This window comes from Rhea americana, unplaced genomic scaffold (assembly GCF_003343005.1).
Source record: "Rhea americana isolate MKP2758 unplaced genomic scaffold, rheAme1 scaffold_32, whole genome shotgun sequence".
In the NCBI taxonomy this organism is placed as follows: Eukaryota; Metazoa; Chordata; class Aves; order Rheiformes; family Rheidae; genus Rhea; species Rhea americana.
Window position 1 is genome coordinate 3,118,071 of NW_028186446.1, and position 24,049 is coordinate 3,142,119.

The 24,049-nt window shown below is 36.2% G+C and overlaps 1 protein-coding gene across 1 annotated transcript in view; it reads left to right on the forward strand.

Moving 5' to 3' along the window:
• Positions 1 to 24,049, forward strand: part of VPS50 (VPS50 subunit of EARP/GARPII complex) — a 98,292-nt gene that overhangs the window by 11,450 nt on the left and 62,793 nt on the right. Inside the window, exons 3-11 of the mRNA XM_085310507.1 lie at positions 1,949 to 2,071; positions 2,669 to 2,740; positions 8,425 to 8,478; positions 11,836 to 11,906; positions 12,333 to 12,450; positions 12,531 to 12,566; positions 15,293 to 15,375; positions 20,676 to 20,718; positions 23,741 to 23,839. Coding sequence (XP_085166633.1) covers positions 1,949 to 2,071; positions 2,669 to 2,740; positions 8,425 to 8,478; positions 11,836 to 11,906; positions 12,333 to 12,450; positions 12,531 to 12,566; positions 15,293 to 15,375; positions 20,676 to 20,718; positions 23,741 to 23,839 — 699 coding nt within the window. The remainder of the gene's footprint in view (positions 1 to 1,948; positions 2,072 to 2,668; positions 2,741 to 8,424; positions 8,479 to 11,835; positions 11,907 to 12,332; positions 12,451 to 12,530; positions 12,567 to 15,292; positions 15,376 to 20,675; positions 20,719 to 23,740; positions 23,840 to 24,049) is intronic.

The following is a 24,049-nucleotide window of genomic DNA, read 5'->3' on the forward strand; positions in this document are numbered from 1 at the left end:
TCCCTTCTGCAAGCTGTTGTTTCTTCCCTAAAAATACAGAGGACTACAGAGGACTTGGTGGATCAATGAAGCCGAATCTTCTCTGGATTTGTTAATTTACTGCTTCATCTCATCTTGAAAGTAACAATCACTCTCTCTTTCATGAGACAGGCCACAGTTAATGATTGACGAAGTAGCCTAGTTTCTGAAGATTTTGCTAGTGGGAGGACTGTCTCATTAAAATACGTTGGAAATGCCAAATTAATCCTTTTTGACTGCATTTAAGTAGATTTATACCAAAGATGATAAATACATTTGATTTGATTTAATATTAAGTTGTGTTGGTTATATATGAAAAAACTTGGGCTGGAGTTACTTTTTTCTCAAAAGTAGCAGATGCAAAGATATTTCTCCTGTATCTTGAATCAAGTAATGGCTTTTATGCTGTTTAAGATAGAACTTCAACATGCTTTTGTCCCATGAGTTACCAGTTTTGTTTTAGCATGGGAGCTGCAGGTTGAAAATGCAACTTAAAGGTTCCTAATGCAAGTTTTCTCGTTATGCTTGTGAAGCTTAAGCTTTTGTTTAGAAATAGTGAGGTGAATGATGCTTATTCATAAAGGACCAAGCATTTACTTGCTTCTACCGCAGGGACCTGTTTCTGTGAAGAGGTTCTCAAGAAGGTATATTTTTGGAAAGATATATTTTACTAGTTCTGATAATCATTTGAAAGAGATTTTGGATAAGATGCATAAAGCTATATGCTATGTGTTCCTAAATGTCTTTTTTTGCTGTGATATTRCTTTCATAAGTATCACTTTTTATAGTCTGAAGCTGACAGCTTGTTTTGGCCCTTTTGGGGTGTCCAGTGTATTCCTCGTGTCTTCTGATACACACTAATTTGTCAGAATTTGCATTAGACTGTATAAGGATCACACTGTTTGGCATGTGGAATAGTGTTTTGCATGACAAAATTTGGCAGTTGACAAGACATCTCAGAAATGTTGGAAATGTGTCGGGGTGTGTGTGTGTTTGTTTGGKTTTTTTTTTTTAGTATACCTCTGTCCACAGAGTCTGGGCCTATGCTATGGAGCAAAGGATGCTGCAGCTTCTGGGTACTGCTCATTTATAGAGCTCATTTATCATTTTAAACTTGAACCATTGCCTATAGAGTTAATGACCAAATTATGTCTTTAGCATAATGATTATAGTCTGAGTATTATAACTTGTTCTGAAATCACAGAAACAGCTTTCTTCTGGACAAAAATCTAACACACTGGCTTTCAAGAAACTATCATTATATTTTTGTTTTTTTTCTTGGATATTTAAATGAGAACTAATTTGCTGAGAGTGATGTTTGAGGTTTTTTTCAAAYGAATTAAATGTAATGGATCACTGTAAAACAATTAAAATATGACAAATAGCTTGCTATAATATACCCTCATCATGTGTAGCCTATGTTTAACGCATTTTAAACAAAAATGATGTTACTAAGCACCATCATGCATGTATAAATAACTTTAGTGTGAAACTGGAGTGTTTTACTTCTAATGCTGCGTTCCCCTGACCCTTCCTCACATGTCTTCTGGTGGAGTTGTAGAAACAACTTGGCAGACTATTTTTAGTTTATTACAAGAATTTCTACAGCATACTGAACTTCAGGAGGAAAGCTATGAACTTGGTGCATGTGTCAAGTGTTAAAGATAAAATATATTGCTTAAGAAGTATTTAGATATCCAAAACTTAAAAAAAAMMAAAMMAAAMMAAAAAAAAACTGCAACAGTAAAGTCTGTGCCTTTATCTTGCTGCGTGCAGCAGAAAGAACAAGCTGCAGCTGACAGATCTTTGTTTTCTTCCATTGCTTTTGTACTGAAATTTTAAATGACTTTTAAAAACTACTTGCTTTGGTAAAGCACTGTTCCTGCTAGGATGTGATAGCACATTGTGGGAATCTTCTTGTTTTGTAAAGGAGGAGCTCCGAGAATTACGGGAAGAACCAACTGATCCTCAAGTTCAGCAAGAAATAATTAACAGCATTGAAGAAGTGTATTTTTCCAATGATTCCTTTGATATTGTGAAATATGAATTAGAGGTGAGTTGTCTTCTTAGAAGAATAGACAATATTTTAATCACAAATGACAGTCAAAAGTCAGCTTCATTTAATGATCTTTTTCACTTTTTTCCCTTTATTCTGCCTTGATACAAAACTTTTTTTTTCTTTTTTTTTTCCCCTTGGACCTTCTTGTGATTGTGTGGGTTGTCTTTTGTATGTTACCAGTATACATTCTTCTCCTTTAACATGGTGGAACATCAGACTTGTGCTAATGTACACTTCATTATATGACCTATCCATTGTGAAAAGGCCAGAATAGGCGGCAGAAAAAATGTTCTRTATTTTGAGTGTTTTTTAGCAGCCATAATTAATAGATTGAAATATAATAATTCTATTGACTAAAAGTGTATATCTGTATGTATATATTGTTTAAAATAAGGGAGCTTTGAGTTAACTATGATATTTTCTTATTTATCGTAACTGATTTATTTCAGTATTCAATGTCATTTGAATGCAAATTAGATTACAGAARCAAGAAGAGTGTTTCTTTAATGAAATAGATTGGGTGGTTAATGCTGCATGTGTATTTTATGTATATTTATTGTTCATGGATTTTAATTTATTGTTTACATGCAGAAGCTTCCTCCAGTACTTAATCTTCAAGAGCTAGAAGAATACAGAGACAAATTAAAGCAACAGCAAGCTGCCGTAAGTAAAATTGTTTCCTCTGTCCCCTTGGGTAATTTGTTATATTGACAATAAGTATATCAAGAGTTGGAACTAAGAAAGTTCATTACGTTTCTTAAACCCATGAAATGTTAAGCAGTCTTGATGTTAATTTTAAATTATGTATTTTTTAAATGGAAAATTATTAAATCATGATAAATTAGATAAATTAGTTTTGAAGAATCGTGCTATTTCTTTTAAAAATTGACTTTCTATGTTCAACTTCTTCAATACACTGGAAGACAAGTATTAATACTTCATCAGAGTACTAAACAGTGCTGTACTGTCTCTTGTTTTGAAGGATTTTTGGCGACAATAAAACATAATATTTTAAAAACTCTTACTTTAGAGTTAAGATTTTGTGTTATCTTTCATTTGCCAGTTTAATTACAGTATCACAGAACTGGTTAGATTGGGAAGGACCTCTGGAGATCAAGTAGTTGAACCCCCCTGCTCAAGCTGGGTCACCTAGAGCATGTTGCATCCAGGTGGGCTTTGAATATCTCCAGAGAAGGAGACTCCACAACCTCTCTGGGCAGCCTGTTCCAGTGCTCTGTCACTCTCACAGGGAAGAAATTCCCCCTCATGCTGAGGTAGAACTTCCTGTGGTTCAGTTTGTGCCTGTTGCCTCTTGTTCTGTCTCTTGGCACCACTGAAAAGAGTCCAGCCCCATCCTCTTGACACTCTCCCTTCAGGTACTTCTAGACATCGATGAGATCCCCCCCCTCAGCCTTCTCTTCCCCAGGCTGAAGAGGCCCAGCTCTCGCAGCCGTTCCTCATAGGGCAGATGCTCCAGCCTTCTGATCATCTTTGTAGCCCTACACTGGACTCTCTCCAGTAGCTCCATGTCTCTCTTGTCCCGGGGAGCCCAGAACTGGATGCAGTACTTGAGATGTGGCCTCACCAGGATGGGACCCACTATTGACCCCTGGGGAACTCCATTAGCCACAGGCCTCCAACTAGACTCCGCGCCATTGATGAGAACACTCTGAGCTCTGCCTTTCTCTTGGTTCTCAGTCCACCTCACTGTCCACTCATCTAACCTACACTTCCTGAGCTTTTCTAGGAGGATGTTATGGGAGACAGTGTCAAAAGCCTTGCKCAAGTCAAGGTAAACAACATCCACTGCTCTCCCCTCATCTACCTGGCCAGTCATTCCATTATAGAGGGCTATCAGATTGGTTAAGTATAGTTTCCCCTTGGTGAATCCAGGCTGACTGCTCCCAATCACCTTTTTTCCATCCACATGCCTGGAGATGACATCCAGAATGAGCTGTTCCATCACCTTTCCAGGGATGGAGGTGAGGCTGACCAGCCTATAGTTACCTGGTTCCTCCTTGCCCTTTTTGAAGACTGCAGTGACATTGGCTTTCTTCCAGTCCTCAGGCACCTCTTCTGTTCTCCGTGACCTTTCAAAGACAATGGAGAGCAGCCTGGCAACAACATCCACCACCTCCCTCAGCACTTGTGGGTGCATCCCATCAGGCCGTGGATGTCAAGTTTGCCAAAATGATCTCTACCAGTCATCCTTGAGCAAGGGCAAGTCTTCCTTTCTCCAGACTTTCCCTCTTGTCTCCAGGGTCTGGGATTCCTGAGGGTGGCCCTTAGCAGTAAACACTGAAGCAAAGAAGGCATTCAGTAATTCTGCCTCTTCTGTATCCCTTGTCACCAGGGCCCCTGCCCCATTCAGTAGCGGGCCCACATTTTCCCTAGTCCTCCTCTTGCTGCTGATGTATTTGAAGAAGCCCTTCCTGTTGTCCTTGACATCCTTTGCCAGACTCAGTTCCAGCTGCGCCTTAGCCTTCCTTGCCACATCTCTACATACTCTGATTGCATTCTTATAATCCTCCCAAGTAGCCTGTCCCCTCTTCCACATTCTGTGTACTTTCTTCTTCTGTTTTGAGTTTTGCCAGGAGTTCCTTGCACATGCATGCAGGTCTCCTGCCCCACTTTGCTGAACTTTGCAGGACTAGTAACTCTCCAAGATTTGCTATTGAATACTTTTATATAATTATTAGATAGTAAAATTAATGAAATATAACAATGAGTAATAACTATAATGTGTAGGGGATAATCAGTTGCAGTTTCTGAAAGATACTCATTACATTTCAGGCTTTTTTTTTTCTTTTCATACATTAATTACTGATTCATTGCATTTTTAAATGTGAACAGTATAGTATGGTAAATTAATATATTAACTGAGGCTGCAGGTAAGAAGCCTAGTTCATGTCTTTAAATGTAGGAAATGTACAGAAGGAAAATACCAGACCTTTTACATGAAGAACAAATTCCTTTTGAGACAGCTTTTTCTGGAATAAACCTATACCTATTAATATTTTTATAGTATCAGTGGCAAGTTGAGCAAATGGATATCCTTCTTCAAAAGGAAGATGGAAAGGAAAAAGAGAAGATTGAAAAAGCTAATTATTTTTCAGAGGATGGTCTTAAGAGGACATCTAGTGGTGACCTAGTTTTTTTGGGAAACACACTCCAGGCTCAGACTACTTCATAGATGCATGCTGAATAATTGCTGTACCTGTTGTCAGTGTCTTGCCTGTTGTACGTACACAGCTAGGGAAGTAGTTTCAATGTACAGCTGCTATTGAATGCTGTGAACTGGAAGGTGTGTGCAGCTGATGAGTAAAAGGGGAGAGCACCGATGGCTAGGTCGCTAGGAAATATGGCCTGGACTTGTTTTTCTTTAAATTATTTTTTCTTTCCTCAAAGCCAAAAATTCTGACAAGAAATGTGTGCAATTTCCTTTCCTTCTTCCCTCCCCTCCCCTTCCCACACCCTTTCCCTGGTTGGGCCTCTTTTGTGCTTTTCTTAACCTAATCTAAATATGATTCTGCTGTAGGAAAGGATTGTCATTTGAGTTTATTTTCCTCCTAGGGAATGTGCTGAATTACTGAATATTTTTTTGCATACTGTGTATTAACTCCTTGTGTAGTATTTTCAGGGCAGAGTGATAGACTAATACATATTTGCTTCTTCTATCTTAATTGTTATCTATTTATCTGGTGATAAGTCTTTTCTTAATCTGACTATCTTAAAGGACGTTAGTGTTCTTCATGCAAAACTATATTGTACAGTTCTGTACATTGTTAATTTATCCCTAAAAATGGCTTGACCGTGACTGTGAAAAGATTATTAGATTCAGGACTCACAAAGTCTATCTGAAGATCACAGTATCTATGCTTTTGAAGAAGAGTAAACACTGCCTTTTTCATTAGCTGTATCTCAGTTTCAGTACATATATTTGTATCTGACATAAGAATTTACAGTAATGATTTAGAGAATTCCAACTTTAAAATTTCTGTAATATACAGTACTGAAATGACTAAGTCATTTGTGAAAGGTAGCGAGGAGTGAAAGGTCAGAGCTGTTTTGCCATATGCTTTTGTATAACTGATCTTGGAGATGCCTTTATCCTAAAGGTCACTATAGGCTTGGTATTTACTAGTAGTTTTTTCCATAGCAAACTTTCATTTGGCAGAATGCATTCAGACCCACTTGAGACTACTTTGCTGTGTATATCATCCTAGCTTTTATCTGAGTAATCATCTTGATACAGATAATTTGAATCAGATTTTCTGCAGTTGTACATCTGTTTGGCTGTATTTTAATTAATAGGCTGGTTGCCATAGCTGTATTTTTTTCATCAGGAGATGAAATAAAATCATTTCTTCTGATCTGATTAAAGAAGAGAAACTTGTTTTCAAGATCCCCTCATGCAATATTATATCTTCCACAGATTGAAAATTGCAGCCAGTTTCATTGCTRACAATTACAATTCTAGATTCCAAATGTTAAGAATTAAAAAAAAAAATCATTACAACTATGTAGAGTTGGCCAAAAGGGCTGGTACAATCTGCAAGCGAAAGGAAGTAATCTGGGATAAGATGCCGTATCCAAAAGAGAGAGAGAATAGCTTGGAAGCTCAGAAAGGCACTATCAGTGAAATCGGCAAAACAACAAAAAATGTCTGTGGCAGATGCTTGGTAGAGTTGACTGCTTTTTATGGGCTGTTGAGAACCTACAAAACCAAAAAAGTGATGTACAAAAACAGAACAAAATGTGGCTCCTTTTATTCTTGTATACCACTTGATGATTCCCTTTTACAGTGAAGAATTGAACTATTAGATTTAAACTAGGGGGATACCTGACTTGTAAAAACTTTAGGAGAAGGATATACTTGGTTGTATGAGGCTATGTGGGAGGAGTTGTTGGTAGGGAAGGTGACAGTTTTCACAGATTATAGATTGTGCACAGAAGAAAACTTCTTCCAAACCCAAGATTGTTTAGGCCTGTGTAGCTTTTGGCCTATTAATGTCCTTTCTTGCCTTTCTTTACTCTGCACAGTGGCTGATTATTTTGCTGTTCTGCAGAAGAAAGCTGCATTATTGATAGAGCAACTAAGAAAGTTAAAAAAAAAAAAAAGGTCATCAAAATTTTAATGTATAAGGAGGAAAGCATAGCTAGATATATGCCCCTTGTCCAGAATGCCAATTGATGATACTAGGATTTTGAAGACCACTCATTTACGGATGGGAGCAAGGCTGGGAGATGACCTGATGGGGCCACTGTAAGTTTGCTATAGGAATGCTGACTGAAGATGCTAACTTCATGCTGGAGTTGACTAAGCAGGATGCAAACCTGCTAGATATTAAAACCTTCTCGTCTCTCTTTTCCCTTATTGCAGTGTGGTTTGGCTGAGTGCTAGTGTCAGTTTTAATTGTTTTTTTTTCCCTTCTGTTCCTGGGAATATTGGTCCCTCAGAGAAGAATATAGAGCAATACAAATAATTTCTTTATCATGTTTGGAACTCTTTCTTAAATGTATGTAGTCCCTGGTGAAGAAAACTGTTTGCAACCTTAACATAACTGTTACTGTTGGTTTTTCTTTTTTCTTTTTGTATTTACACACAAGTTACTGACAAAGCTAAAAATACTCATTTTTAAATTCAGTACGCATGGCAGCTCTTGGCAGCATTCCATTTACTGGTAGTTCAGAACAGTGGATAAAATTCAAAAATATAGATGCTCTGTGTGGTAAAGAAAGGGTATAATATGTGTAGAGTGAATATGCATTTTGGCATGGATTTTATTTGATACAGTATGCCTTAGAAAGGTAAGCATCCTCATGGCTAATTTAGATCTCTAGGGTAGATGGCTAACTTAAATTTGTACTCTAGTAGTATACTAAGTAGAAAGTAAGCAGTTCTAGTATTCCATATTGCTTCTATTTTTGTTCCTAGCATATTCTAGAAGCAGAGGGGTACGGGATTAATTTAAAAATACTCACTAGTTTCCCAGATGGAACTGTAAACATATATTTCTTTCTTGTTCCCAAGGAAAGTTGAATGCCTTTTTTTTTTTTTTTTTTTCTTTGCATATTCTAGAAGCAGAGGGGTACGGGATTAATTTAAAAATACTCACTAGTTTCCCAGATGGAACTGTAAACATATATTTCTTTCTTGTTCCCAAGGAAAGTTGAATGCCTTTTTTTTTTTTTTTTTTACACTATTTGTGGCATATTTGTTAGTAAATATGAAGGTTATAGAAGTAAATGATATGGAATCAAAAACCTCTTGTAGAACTTGTGTATAGGAACTGCCTACTATACTGAAATTATTGTGTATCCCATTTAATATTCTCCTTTTGAAGGTATCTAAGAAAGTTGCAGACTTGATTCTTGAAAAGCAGCCTGCATATGTTAAGGTAAGGCAACCAATAGTCACATTTTAACAGTAAATGTCTTCCATGAACTTAAATAACTAGCTAATATGTTATAGGAAGTTTTCTTATGTTTTGATACTTCTGTTAACAAATAAGTTGCTGTAATTTTTAATCTACAGGTATTTAATGACTGTTTTATTTAAAATTCAGACTAGCTGTCAACATCAGTGATTCTAGATACATTACCACRAAACTAAAAGCAGGTCAAGTGTCTAGAATGATCTGACCTGATTTCACGTTGTGTCTTAAGTTCTGTTGAACTAGCAAAGAGAATAGATTTCAAAGAGCTTTTTTATGCCAGGCTCAATGCATACACAGTATGAGGAATTATTGCCTTTCATAGCTTGGTGCAGAAAGGTCTAAATTTTGACTGTAGTCCATTTTGTGCTGTGCTAATGCTGGTTTGTTTGGATGGGCATGGACACCAGTAAATCTAGTAGTTGATTAATAGATATGCTAGCAGCTAGGCTGGCACCAGTTGTGGGTGTATGCTAAGCCTCTATCTGTAGTGAAAAGAACCAACTGCATTTTGAGCTAGAGGTCCATTAAGATGCTAAAGGCTTTTACATATAACCATTTTTAACAAAGYGTTCAGAGAACATGAATACACAGGCTTGTCCAGTACCTATAATGGACTTGAACAGGAGCATCTCTAGTGCCTGTGTTGAGAGTGGTTTCTGATCTTTTTCCATAAAAGAAAACAGCAATGATGTTCCTTAAGGAACACTTAACCAGAAACCTGCCACTAATCTCAGACAGTTGTGAGAGGTATGTTGGAGAGATGACTGAGCTGGATATGGACACTTGGTGTGTCCCAGAAGCCTGAGAGCAAAACAAAGTGTAACTGCTTTAGAAAGTTGCAATAAAACATGAGTATGGCTGCTCTCTTTTCTCTCTTTAAATGTAATAGGATGACAGCTATCATAATGATTCTCTGAAGAGAAGAAGGTGTTTTTTCTACTCATCTATTTTTGATAATGCTCCTATATGTTTGGTCAGCTCAGTCTGATTTTTTTTTTTTTTTTAAATCTCATCTTCCCAGGAGATGATAGTAAGAATTCTACAGGAGAAAAACTCTGGATTGCTATCAAAGTAGTCTGAGAACTATCCTGTGATGAATAGTTCTAGGTATCTGCAGCTCCTCACATAATGGTGGCTTTTTAATGTGCTCCCTGTGATAGTCCAGCAGTACTTGACTTTGATGATCTCAAAGACAAACTGCTGGACTAGTTCTTTTTACTCTCTCTCATGCTGGCAGAGCCTACTAAGTCTGCCATTGCAATGATACGTGAAATTCCCTCAGCGGTTATTTACAATGCTAGGACCCTTGCTGAGGAGGGGTAAACAAAAGCTTGCTTTGCTACTTTGTAGAATTAATTATTCCCTCTGCTTACAAAGTTTGTCTTGTGTTGTGGCTGCTAACACTTAAGCTATTCCCTTTGGTCTCATCTTGAGATTTGAAGGACTTGTACGTTCAGGCATAGTATGTAGGGAGTGACTGCCATAGGCCTTCTCAATAGGTCATAGCATTCTGCTGTGTTAGGTGAATGATCCTTGGATCATGGCCAAGAGCCATGAGAATTGTCAGCCTTTCAAAGGAAACATTTGAAACTGGTTCTGCATCTTCCTAGTTGCGATGGATCGTGGATTGTTGCACTTCTCATTTTGGTCAAGAGGCTGGAGAGAGCTTGGGAAGGCAATAATGGTTGCTTTTCGTGATGAAGGGCCTGCCTCCTTCATTAACTTTCTTCCTGTTGCGTTCTTCCCTCCCTTGCCTCTTGCTTCTCAGCTGATATATTCCTGCTGCAGGCTGGGGCTGGTGCCTCCTGGCTGTTAACCTCGAGCTGGAGCTCTTTTCCTCTTTAGTCCTGACAGCATGACTTCCTCTTCTGCTCACTTGCCTCTTGTGGCCCACACGTCCTGCCTACCATCTTGCATGTACAGCATCTGTACTCTGTCAATTTGCAAAGAAGTGTGTTTGGTTTGCATCCCACTTCTAGTATGAAGTGCTGGTCTAGCCTATGAAAGGTAGGTCACAAACATAAGGCAGTTGGTTTATAGCTTTCTCCTCTCCCTTGAAGGAGAGGGAACAGCCAATGAGTGGAAAATAGTCTGGCTGTCAGAAAAGAAAAAAACTATCCAGCCCTAAATGCTGGACTGAAGGTTCCTTCTCTAGGGACGCTGAGGCTGCACTGTCTCCTGGTACCTCTCCATCTGGCTACATTTAAGGGACAAGCAGATTCTTTTCAAGAGGCAAAATTTAAATGGAACAATGCCTTAAGTGGAGTGTTTTCTTGTGAAAGAAGAAACAATAATCTTTGCAAATGTCATGGCTATTCAAAGTGCGTTTGCAGTGAAAAGTGTATTGTAGATGCTGAGGATGGTAATGTTGGAATTTGGTTTCTTAAGGTATTATGCAAATAAGCAACTCAGCTCTATTTTTTTCCAAAGGCAGAGTTAGTGACATCAAGGAAGAACTATTTTATTGAAAGATCCAGCTCAGTGATTTATCAGAATTGCTTGTATCTTTGGAAACTTTGACCAGGAGATGACTTTAAGCTGAATTAAACTTTGAATTGGTTTTAGCTTGTCATATCTTTAATTTTTTTTTCCAAAGCGAGTCTCTCGGTCCCCATGGAAGGTGCTTGATATATTTTAAAATGACTAGCAGTATTAAAGAAAGGTTGTTTTTCTTTAACATGGAGTGAGTGCTCGGTTTTTTGCAATGCTGTTCTTAATAAAGGAAATCCTAGGATGTATATTAACAGCTTGATTATTTAAGGTGTTCAAATTATACTAGGTTCTTCACAGTCAAAATCAAGTTAAATTTGTATTGCCTGTGCTGAAGAGTTTTTTTTCAGCTGAAATTCAACAGGGTACAATTAAGGTTCATGATGAAGTGACATCTATTAAATTACTAGAACACAAGTACTTCTAAACAAGAAATTGCTCTGTGAATTTATTTATTACTGTTCTCTGGCATATTACTGCAAATTAAACCTTTTGCTTCTGTCCCTGAAGCTTTGATCATTCCATTGTGGTGCATTCTCTTAATGGTATAGAGATTCTTACGCTGAATGTGCTGTGAATCAGTGTAGAGGAAATAGATATTAAGGGTCCCACTGAAATAGATTTCAAGTATCTTTATTCAAAAGATAATTATATTTCAAAAGTTTATTTTAGTACTACATTCCAGTGTTCAGTATCCATAAAATGACAAAACATATAGTAACTGGACRAAGTCACTAAATATCTTGTGATTAAATCCTGCTAATTACTGATCTTTGCTAATATATTGTAAACTTTAACTTTTATTTTTAACATGTTATCTCTCTGTAGGAACTTGAACGTGTCACATCATTGCAGACTGGCCTTCAGCTGGCAGCTGTAATTTGCACAGATGGAAGAAGGTATCTTGCTTGGTTAATGGCAGAATTGAAAGGGCAAAAAAGGGATTTAACAAGGTGTCCATAAAGCCAGGAAATTTACTGATAGTATTTCTGGATTATGCTGAAAGGAATTAACAATAGTCACTGAAGATATTAAAACAAGTATTGGTTGCTTTTTTTCTTGCAATTCTCAGTAAAGAGCTGAATTAAAAGTTCTATTTAAAGAGAAACCTTTTGGGATAGACCACTGATCTCTAGACAGTTCCTGCAGAAAGGGAAACTACTTTCTTAATTGCCTATTGATATCATTTCAGTGTCTGGATTTCCCTAGCAATGCTGACAGTATTTTTTCTAGCATATATTTTCAGGTACCTGATATAATTTATTTGAAATGAGCTTTATTTTGCATACTACAGAAAGTGTCGTGTTCATTGTTAACTTCTACAGGCACTTAAATATTGCAAAGGAAGGCTTTACACAAGCTAGTTTGGGGCTTCTTGCAAATCAAAGGAAACGACAGTTACTTGTTGGACTACTGAAATCTCTGAGAACAATAAAAACACTGGTAGGTACAATTGTTTTGTTTTAATGGTAAAAGACTCTCCTTAATTTCTGTGTAGTTATTTTCTTTTTTATTTTTTTTAGCAAAGAACTGATGTGCGTTTAAGTGAAATGTTGGAGGTAAGTTCCTGCCAGTTCCTGCTGTATTTCAAAGCTGCTTTAAGTCTACCTTTGTCAATGTTTTTAATTCTGTCCCTGCCTTCCTTCCTGTTTCAAACAGGGTATGTTTTATGTGTATGTATGAGGTGAAAAAACCCTTTCTGCTGTTCACGTTTTAAGTGAGAGAAATACTTAGTGTTGAGCTAAATATTGCAGTATAGGAAAAATAGCATTTTCTGTCAAACACTCAATCCTGTCTTTAGATTTGAGTACTGAGGCTGGCGTTAGTTTTCAATAAGTGTTGTGGAGTTTCCTTTCTTCCTCTTCCCCCTGTCCCCACACCTGCATACTCCTTTTCTGGTGTTGGCTTGATATTTGGAAGAAAAAGGAAGTTGAGATTTAACTGACTTTAGTATGTTTGGTTTGGATAAAATACTTAGTATATCACTGTACAAATTTATATACAGGCTCCCTACTTAATATTTTATTTTTAAGTATAGGGGCTTCTTTCCTTATTCAGTGGATTAACTTTTTAATATTTAGTTGCAGGAGACTACGTAGCATTCAGGCCATGCCACTGAAAATTCTACTTCTGCAGTATACATACTGCCCAAGAACATAGTAGAGTGCATAGAACAAAGATAAAAAAAAAAAGTCAATTTTATGAATTTATTAGCAGTTAGAATTGTTACACTATGTGACTAAAATCTGACTTACTAATTTGCAAATATTTTTGATGGTTATTGGATAGAACGTCATTATGATAATTCATAGCTATTCATTTTGGGGATTGAGTTTTACAATTTTTAACTCTTAATATTCTTTAAATCTAATTCTATCTTGGATAATATATTTTACCTCAGTACACTTAGGTATTCTTTACCAACAAAGAACATATTAATTCAGCCCATGCAGCATAAACATTGACTTTTGCCCATGAAGCCCTGTGAAATGATGAGCTTGCTGTTTCTGTGCTTTATTGTATTGCACTGGAAATCAGCTCTTCACTGTCTGCTGGTGGGAGCTGTCTTTAGACTGAGATGTGGGCATTACATCCACATGCATATGCTAGGGTTAGGTTTCTATAATTTAAAAACCACTGGCAAACATTAAGGGCTGGAACTATGTTTTCCAGAAAAAGGGAGTTTTAGAGCTAAGCTAAATATTTACTCACAAGTAAAGTATCCCATGTGTTGGCCAATATATCGTCCTGACTCCAAAAGGAAGATAGTAGCTTGGAATGTGCGTGAAGGCTACTAGCAACCTTCTAGTAGTTCAGAGAAGGTTTAGATAAGAGTTCCCAATTAAAAAACACCAGAGAGGAAGCTATAATAACTTGCAGGGATCAGCTGCATCTGGAATGTGTTAGTAACGTGTGTTACGCAAGTGGATTTCTGATGCAAGATGGAGATACCTGAGTATGATCTTAAGGGTCACATTCATATGTGATGAGTAAGTTGGTGTAAAGTGAGAGGGTTAACTTCTTAATTGTCTCAACTAAGAGACTATATGCTCAGAGGATATAATCTAAATAGAGCTGACTTGTAAAGGAAAAAGAATGTGTCTGCGTTGTGGTGAGCTGGCCTGTGAAGTTTGCTGCTTTACCATTTTACTAGACTTACTGGATGAAGTGCCAGGTCTCCAATGGAGAGAAATGCAAAGAGTTGTAAACTCATCAGTCATTTTAGGCTGACTTACTGTTCTGTTTTCATCTAATGGCTGATGTTTTTTGTAGCTAAACCTGATCTGCATTAGAGTATTTCTGTTAAAAACACTTCATTTCAGAAACTCCCTTATGATAATAGCTGCGTGCAAATTGCCCTTGTGTTTTTACTCTTCAGTGTCAATGACACTGAAAGTCCTGTAACAAATTTGCATTTGAGCTCTCTGAAGCACATAATATAATGGATGTAATTAGCAGGACAAAAAAGAAAAAGGGCGGGGGTTGCTTTTAACTATTAAAGAGTTTTCCTTCTTGCCAGAGCCTTTCTGGCTCAACAGAAGGATAAAATAGTAATTATACCCAAGAGATTGCTTATGTTCTGTTGGGAAGCTGCTGTGGTTTTATATTTGGATGAGATGTGCTGTTTTGCTTTTTGTTCATTTTTGTTTGGTTTTGTTTTGTCCTGGCATCTTCCTATACTTTTTGTTGTATTTGTCTACAATGTATGATATTTTCCTTATAAATTGGCGCAATTTTTCCTATTTTTTAACCGTGTTCTTTTTTTCCTGGGGTCTTCTGTGAGCCAGTTGCTTTAAATTCATTTCTAATTAGCTTTAGAATGTGTCAAACTAAACAGAATGTGTTTAATAGAGGAGTTTCTCCCTCTTCTCTGGTTTTGTGAAGTGTGCCTACAGACTGCTTGTGCCCGAACTTGCCTCTTTGCTTACTCATGAATAGGTCGTACTGTATTAACAAAAGTTTGAGAGTTACCTACGAAAATACTAGTTGTTTTGTAGTAAGAGCTTTCTGATATGTTTTGTACAAGCACATAATTAAACAAAATTAACAAGTTAACATAATACATACAGGGTTGTTAACATGCTGCCTGTTTCTAACTTTAAGTTACTTGAGCACGGAGTTAAGTTCTGCAAAAAAGCCTCAGTACTATTCTTGTAACTTCATACTGCCTAGGTGTAAGAGGAGAATTATTTTGTTCTTAGTATTTATACGCGCTTAACAAAAATGAATATTTCAGTTGTTGCTTCAAAAGCTATATTAGTTTTCTGTTGTATTTTATCCTAAGGAAGAGGACTATCCAGGAGCTATTCAGCTGTGCTTGGAATGTCAGAAAGCAGCCAGCACTTTCAAACATTACAGTTGCATAAGGTAAGGAGACATTGTGCTGGTTTCAGCTTCTGGATGATATTTATTTGCAAACATTATAAAACAGTGCTGATTGATTCTCAGTTTCTGAAGCAGGAGTTTATATTCTGGAATTAATTTATCCATAGCTAGGTGGCTTGGGGAAGGGTAATTTGCCCTGCTTCTTGGCAAAGAGATTAGCTTATGCAGGGTTTCATGCTGCAGTGGAGAATTTACTTTCAGAACTGGAACTAATTCATATAKCTACAATTTCTAGCCTAGGAAGACTTGCTTTTTAAAAAGAAATAAGAGGTTGGGATTAAAGTAAGTTTAAAGTCATAATAGATGCAACAATAAAGGAGTAAAATGAAAGGAATTTTGATGTTTCATAGATTATGATGATCATTAGATTTTTCTTGTTATTTTTAATTAGAATTTTAAATTTGTGTGTGAATTTTGGCATCATTTGAACTCCTATCAAAATGTTCTCTGACTTCACAGGGCTAAAATCTATGACAGTATATCATTTGTGGCAACTTCAAAGTAAACCTTTCATTTCAGTTTTGCTTTTGAGGTATGATTGTCTCAGGATCTGAAGATGCAACAAAAGGACAGTATAAGATTAGAAATTTTTGACTAGGAAATGGATTTTACCATATTTTGAAGTATCAGATTTAAAAATCACTTCTTATTTCCTTTTTAATTCCATAAAACTTATGTCTGGATGTAGATTGAATATATAGCAAATATATGAATATTTGCCAAAATTACTTGAAACAACTCCCACACTATTAAAGATTCGAATCCCTTTTCTGTATAGTGGTGAACGAAAATTATTTTTATTCGTTCGAATGAAGAAAAATGACCTTGCTATCTCTGTCCCTCACAATTCAATTGTTGAGAAGCAGGTTGACTCCTGAACATTTTTTTCTGCTCTGCCTCTTTCTACCTTCTGTAGAGAGATGAGCTTTACAGTCTTCCATACCTGGGTCTCATCAATAGTGTAATTCATTTGTAAGCTCTCCTCAGTGTTTGCTTCAGTTGTTCTGTGAATGCAAATGTAAATCTAATTTATTCTGCAAATCTCCTGCACTTTGTCTTTTGGAGAAATTAGTAACACTAATTCACCTTGAAAAGGCAACTTGAATTCGTAGACATTATTTTATAATGCTTGTTTGGAAAAACATGTTCTTTTGAGATTTAGGTTAATTAGATAGTTTCTTTGACTTAAACTTTGTTTTCTATAAATGATATGAAAGTATTATTGTATTATTTGTACTATTTTAAAGTATTTTAAAGTTGCAGTATTTTCAGTCTCACAGCATACTGACAAGATTCATGGAAATTAGCTATGAGGATTTATTTTATTGTTGCCCTCCAAAGGATGTCCTTGTATCCAAAGAAAGCAGTTTCTTGAAAGAAAGGGTGATTGAAAAATTGGTGCACACGCTGTACCTGGTATAACTGTCCTTTGACTTTCATAGCCGTGTAGAGGTTTAATCATCTTACTTTTGTTTCTCTGTGTTAATTAGACTGATCTACTCCAAGAGCTCTGACTCTCATGGTTGAAGTCATAAAGAATAAGTTATTGTTCAATGTTTGTTTTAGTGATGGCTCCAGGTCTCCTTAAACTGCTTCTTTATTTTGGGATAGGTTACTGAACTTATTTTTGTTTGCACTGGGAAAGCAAAAAGACATTTCAGCTGTAAATACGGGCATGCATTACATGCATTCTGTCCCTATGCAATGTTTTACTTCCAGAAGTCTGTAAGATGTATTGAAAAGAATAATGTCTTGCTAGGGTATTGGACTAAATGAATAAATGTCTTTTGCATTTGTTTGATTTCATAATAAAAAAAAAAGTTATCTAGGAAGTTGTACACATGCTGATGTTTTAGAAATGCAATTTCCATACGGTTCTGTTATTAGGAGTCATCATAGAATCATAGAATCGGTAAGGTTGGAAGGGACCTCCAGAGATCATCTAGTCCAACCTCCCTGCTCAGCAGGGTCAACTAGAGCATGCTAGGCATCCCTGTATCTTACCATGAAATCTTCACAATATGACTTGGATTGTCCAGTGTCCACAGGAAAAGAATCAGTGTGTTCCTTCATACAACCATTCTTTAGATTTTTCTTAATAGATGGTGGTAGCTATTACTAAACAGCAGAATGGATTTAAATCCTTCTGTCAAGTATGTAGATTTCATCAGTTCTGTATAAACATGATTTGAAGAGACAAGTTCTTCAGCTTCCCTGCTAAGACCTTGTTAGTTTTAAGACTGGCTCTTTATCTTCCTTTAAAATAACTGAGTGGACTTCTCCTATTTACCTTTGTTTTCCACTGCCTTCGTCCTCGGGCAGATCAGTACTGGTGCTGCATTTCTTGCTTGCATTATGTGATCCACTATGTTTTAGAAATGTCTTTTCCATTCTACTTGTTGATTAGTTCTGATGTGAGTAGACTCCCCTGAAAAACCCTTAGGAAAATGTAATGTCAGATAATAGGACCACTTTGTCTATTGCATTTGGGTCTAAATGTTCCTTCTGTTGTATTGTAGTTGATGTACCTTCTGAAAAGGTGCTAATTTAGATTTGTATGGATGGGGATGCAAAAAAAATTACTTCTAATATGTTTTTCATGAATGAAATGAATGCCTTGAATTAAAGTCTCAATTATGGTAAATGGATTTCATAATAATCATGCTGTCTTTATGTCCAAGCACTAGTTGAATAATTGTGGCTTGGAAAATGCATTCTGTTTTAGCTGGACACTACATTTCTACACGTTTATTCAATGCTTTGATCAAAGCAACATTTCTTGCTAAATTTTGTGATCCTACCTCCATCTCACAGTTTGGCCTACATAAACTTAGGCCCTGATCTTGCGAACACTTGAATATATTGTTGGTTAATTGAAAGAATAAACTAGGGGTATTTGTGTTTAAAACTGGTGCCTAAGCCCGTGCTTGAAAGGGATGATAGCACTGTCATGATGGGCGTAATAGGTACAGCCAAGAAACTGCCAAGGTACAGCAGTGTTACTTTGGGCGTGTTTCATGTGGAACAAGATCATTTGAATTTCTCCTCCTCTTCCTCCTTTCCTGAAAGAAAAGAAACACGTGTCGTTCCAGAACGGCTAAGGTCTTGGAGAGGGACGTTTGCCGGGAGCTGTGAAATGGAGGCTCAGGTCTCTAGGCTGCCCGGATCTCCCATGTTCCCAGGTGATCTGTCCTGCCAACAAGCCATTTCTTTTACAGCTTCAAAGAGATTTGGGTGGGAGGAAGCAATATATAATTTTTTTTTTCTAGGTTCCTCTGTTGAATTCAGAATGATTTCTGTGGTCCCTGTCTTAGCTGCGGGGAATTTATCTTTGGCACTCTGTTACATTGTAATTCTGGTTTCCTCTGTTTATCACAGAAGCTATTGAAAAATTAATTTCTTCTCTCTCTCTCCTTTCCTCATCCCTTTTTAAAAATTTACTTAGTATTCTTGTGCTTTGTTCAAAGTCAGTTTGTAATCGGGTCTTCCTTCCTATCCCAAAGTTCATATGTATTTTTGATATATTGCGAAAAAGAACATAAAATGGTAAATTACTGAGGCCTGAAAAAAAGATTCCACAAAACAAACTTCCTAATAAGTGGATCTTCTTATTTGTAGGTCTTACACTGTATTGCTATTTAATGGCTTATTTTCTTCAGGGATGGAAATAACTTGCAATGAAGTTCTTAGCATATCACTTACTTGCATTTTTAAACTCTGAGTCAGGTTGGATTGTTTCACTGCTCAGTCTGAATCTGGATGATTTTTGGTTTTCTGAGACACTGTAAACAGAAAGGGTATTTTTCGTTGTTTTAGCCAGGTTTGCTTCTTTCATATTATATCTAGGAGTAAAACTATGCCCTGCTGGAATCTTCTTACTGAAGAAGAAACCAGTTGATTGTATATTTAAGATCATCTAAATGGAAAGCCATAATAATGACATGTAACATGTTCAGCATGCATTGAAATTATACGTCAGATTTTTAAAAAAGGACTTTAGTGCAGTACCAAGGGAAACTGTGATGCACTACTGTAATAATGGCAAGCTGAGGCTTGCCTCTAAAAGTAGTGGAAATAAGGAACTAGTTTTTGTGAGGACCTATGCTAGTATACAAATGAAGTCAATCAAGTGGGATCACCTGCAATAATGAAGACTTGATTTCAGGAGCCCAGAAAGTTTTTCAGCCCTGCATTGCAGTTGAGCCAATTCCTCTTGTAAGTGCCTGGTGGAGGTGAAAAATCCGTGTGTATCTTTGATTTAATTAGAAGAGGAAAAGAAACACTAGATTAGCAGCAGCATGTTCTTGACATTTATTTGAAAGCAATTGCAGTCTTGTATTTTTATATCTGCTGCTGTTGGGCTTTGTAAATTTTCATAGGATTTTTTTTAGCACAGTTGCTTAATTTGTTCAGTCTATGTACAGTTTACTTATGAATTACGCATTTTTTTCTAATGTCAATAGCTTCTGTATTTTAGACTAGTTAATGTCAATATATAAATTGGATAGATTTTTATCCACTGGAGGTGATAGTCTATGTTCTGCTTAATTTTAAGAAGAAGTGTTTCTGTGTGGGGGGCAGTAATCTTACRCTTGTTCTAACCTCTTCCTGCTAGATAAAAGAACTAGAATAACGAGAAGTGCTCCTGAACTCTAGTTAGAGTTGTAGTAATGTGACATTGTTATGGGAGATAACCTGTTTAGAAGTCTGTTGCATTTGGGTAAGCGTCAATGAATTCTTGTGTACCAGATTTAGGCTTTAATAGCAGCTCTTTCTTTTAAAGATTTTTTTCCTATTTAAACCTTTCTTCAAATAGTTTTCTGTCCAGGATATCTAACAGAACAAGGAGGGAGGGGAGAACACCCCATGGGTGTTGCCGCTTAAATGGAGAGAGTTAACTTAGAAGTTAACTTTCCCCTGCATCAAAACATTTAGAGCACAAGTTTCTTGGGGGTTGTGAATGTCTGTGAATGGTTAGGTAAACTCTAGGAGGATGACATGCTATCTGGGGCTTTTTCACATTGTTGCAATATAAACCTAGACTCGTGTGCTGCTGTAATGCAGATATTTTAGTTTCAAGTACAAAGGCAGGTAAGTGCCCTTCAGTAGTAAGAATAGTGCAGTGGTATTCACCTGACACTAGTGGCAGCTCAATGATATATGATAAATTCCTATATTATGACTTGGTAGGAGAAAAATATGCTTTTTATAAACACGAAACTTATTGTAAAATTTTAATATGACTGGCAGTTTGATTTAAAACACTTTTTTTTCATTAATAGTGAGTTGAATTCAAAACTACTTGACACTTTGGAACAAATAGAGGTAAGAATTAATAATTTGATGTTCAGCATATGTTAGTATTTTAACCTTTAGGTATTAAAACCCATTATCATTAGCAGATACAGTATGTACATATTTCTTTCAAATATTTGCTTTGAGATGCTGTAATCATTGCCATTCACACGACATCTTGTGCTGAAATCTACTTAAATACTGTATAATATGATACTGAATTTGAGACCAGCTCACATACGGTGCCAATGCTCAATGGAAAAGCATTGAAATATGGAAGGCAGATAGCATTTGAAATACTGGAGCAAAGGTATGCTATTCGTGCAATGAAGATACATGGTGGTTTTCAGGCTATGAACTTCTGTGAATTTTGTATACTATTTGTATACTATTTCTAAATAGTTGTGAAGAGTAACCATGAGCAGCAAACCTACGGCCTATAACTTTGGATAAGCTATGCAGGAGATGAGTTTCATTGGAAATTTCAGAGGTCAGCAAACTATTGGGTAGGGCCAATGCTAAGGCATGGCAAGTGAGACTTGAATAGCTAGGAAAATACTATAAAGGCATAGAATTAGTCTAAGATGGTAGATAGTATCCTTGCAAATTGAATATATAATATGGTAAGTTTCTGACTGGAAATAGATGGTTTAAAAAAAAAAAAAGAAAACTTTCTTGAACAATAGGAACCTGGAACAGCCTTCTCAAGAAGAAATTCTTTTAATTCCATTACTAAATAATTTTGAGCTCAGCAAGCTTTTCTAAGAAATCTAATAACGTAAAAGTGTATAATGTATATGTAGCGCATGTAATGCATATATATGTAAAGCTTAACGTAAAGCACGTAACTGGGTTAACTATTCAGATCTCTGCTCCTCTAATCATGTGCTCTTTGGAAAGTCAGGTAAGTAGGTAGTATTGTACCTCATCATTTAATGCTGTATACGATTGGAATTTTGTTAAATTTCCTTCATTTCTGCTTTTGCCCTTTCAGTTTCTTGCAAAGCTTTCTTTTTTTGTACCACTGATAAGTATCCCTATTCAGTATATGGCTGGTTCAAAAGAGTTAATGATAAGACTGCTTTCATCTCCTCATCTCACCCATGCCAGGCATTAAAATCATCTTTTTCAAGATTATTTTATCATTCAGATTTCGTTTCCATTACTTTCATTTACTTGCCATTTATTCCCTAGAAGCAAACAATGATGTTGCTTTAAAGGAGACAAGAATYTTTAGTTCCTTTCAGTAACAACTCTGCAGAACGAATTCTGCCTGCCTGCACAAAAATCTAGTGAAATGTGCCATGGTGGTTGATGTAAGCAAGTCAGAGCTAGCTCAATAATTGTGTTTGTTTATTACTTCAGAAATTTTAGAAATGATTTTTTTCCCTTCCCCAAAGTACGGTGTTTTCTGCTGGAATGGATTATGTCCRTATGTATAGGAGAAGTTTTATGTCGGGTCATCTAGACATTCACAGAGTGTTCCTGTGCAAATATATACTCTAATTCATATAGACTCATATTCCACTAATTAGTATTTTAATTACTCTTCTCAATAGTTGGATGACTCTGCCTAGATCCCTTTTTTTCTCTCTCTAGATACTTCACTTTTTTTAAATTGACATTACTCTTACACTGTGTTACAAATAATATTCAAAGTGGCTATAGTGGAAAAGACCATAAAGAAATCTAACTGAAAAAGTAGAGTACTCTGATTAAGAACTCTGCGCATGGTTAGTATAATATCCTTGTTTCTGTCTTTGTACAGCTATTCTGTGTGAAATAAAGGGAGAAAAATTTTTTTGAAATCATTATATGGTAATCCTTTAAAGAAGTTCTGACTCTTCAGGTTGCTTGTCCTTTCAACATTTTGCTTAGAAAAATAACTTTGCTTAGAAAAATAGCAAAGTACTCTAATCTCCTTTTCTTTGTGCTCAAAAAAATAATGATGACTTAGAGAACCAAATCTTCAGGGTTAAAATTCATAGCTTGTGGCTAGTCAAGTACTTCACGAAAATTTTTTGGCAGAATAAATTAAAAGTAGATAGTGACTAAACAGGCTTCTTATATATGAATTCTACTTGCAGGAGCAAGATTRCATTGCAAGATCCTTAGTTAATAATAATTGAAATGGTTCTAGTCATTAGTAAGGAGAGAAAATATCTGCTAGCTACATATATTATTGATTCATGGTTTCTTTTCTTGCATTGTTGATTGAAAATAACTAGAATTAGGCTGTCTATCTCTGAATATTTTACAGAGACGAAGTGAAAATTATGTTATTAAGTTGCACAGGCAAATTCTCAGAAGCCTTATTAGCCAGTTATTAAGTACCTGGTCCTATTTTATTTTTTTCATTCAGTGCACACAGTGGATGGGCTTAATTTATTGCAAAACAGGTATTTTTGTTTGACACTGATCTGATGACAAGACTAGTAATGATGTGTGTGCAAGCGTGTGGGTACTTAAAAATTCCTATTACTTTGATCATTATGCTGGTATAATACTCTGTAAATGATTTTTTTTTTCCTGATGAACTTGTAAGCCAGGTAATGTTGTTCGCATTTTATAGACAGCTGTCTGAGGCTTCAGAAGTCTATGAACGAATTGCTTAAGCTGGAACATGTATGGAGCACTTTTTTTTTTCTTTTTTTTTTTTTTTCCTCCAGAGCTTTGTAAGCGGTAGGTATGAACTTTTCTCACCAAGTTACAAGTCCAAGCTCTCTCATACTGCAGTGCTTGACCTTCTCAAAGTAAATGCCACTTTGAATTTGACTTCAACAAAGCGTACGCTTCTTACAATCCTTGTTCYTGGAAGTAGTGGAACCATTTGACTGACAGAAAAATAGAATTGCAGCCTGCAGTACTTCAGTTTGAAAGGAATGACATTTGAGCACCTGAAAATAGTACTGTAGTGTACAGTCTTGGCTACTCTACAAGTGTTATTGTCAGCATTGCTTAAATAAACATCCTTTGCTAACTTGCTCATGTTTAATTTATTATTTGGCTTGTTTTTATTAAATGTTTGACATTTTTGTCTTTGTTTATATAGGAACAATTGGATGTAGCACTCTCCAAAATATGCAAAAACTTTGATATCAGTCATTATACCAAAGTTCAACAGGCTTATAGATTACTTGGAAAAACACAGGTTAGTGTTCATGTTCTGTAAAAGTCATGTAATGTCATGGGTAAGTCATGGTATAGCAAAGTACTGTGGTGGAAGTTTGTTTTCCTAATGCTGATGAATCTTGCTCAGTGCATTTACAAAGGCTCTTACAATGCTCAGTTATTTTAACAGTAATTGATAAAGATAAACCATTTCATACTGCAACATACAGCTTGTTAGACATGATTTATC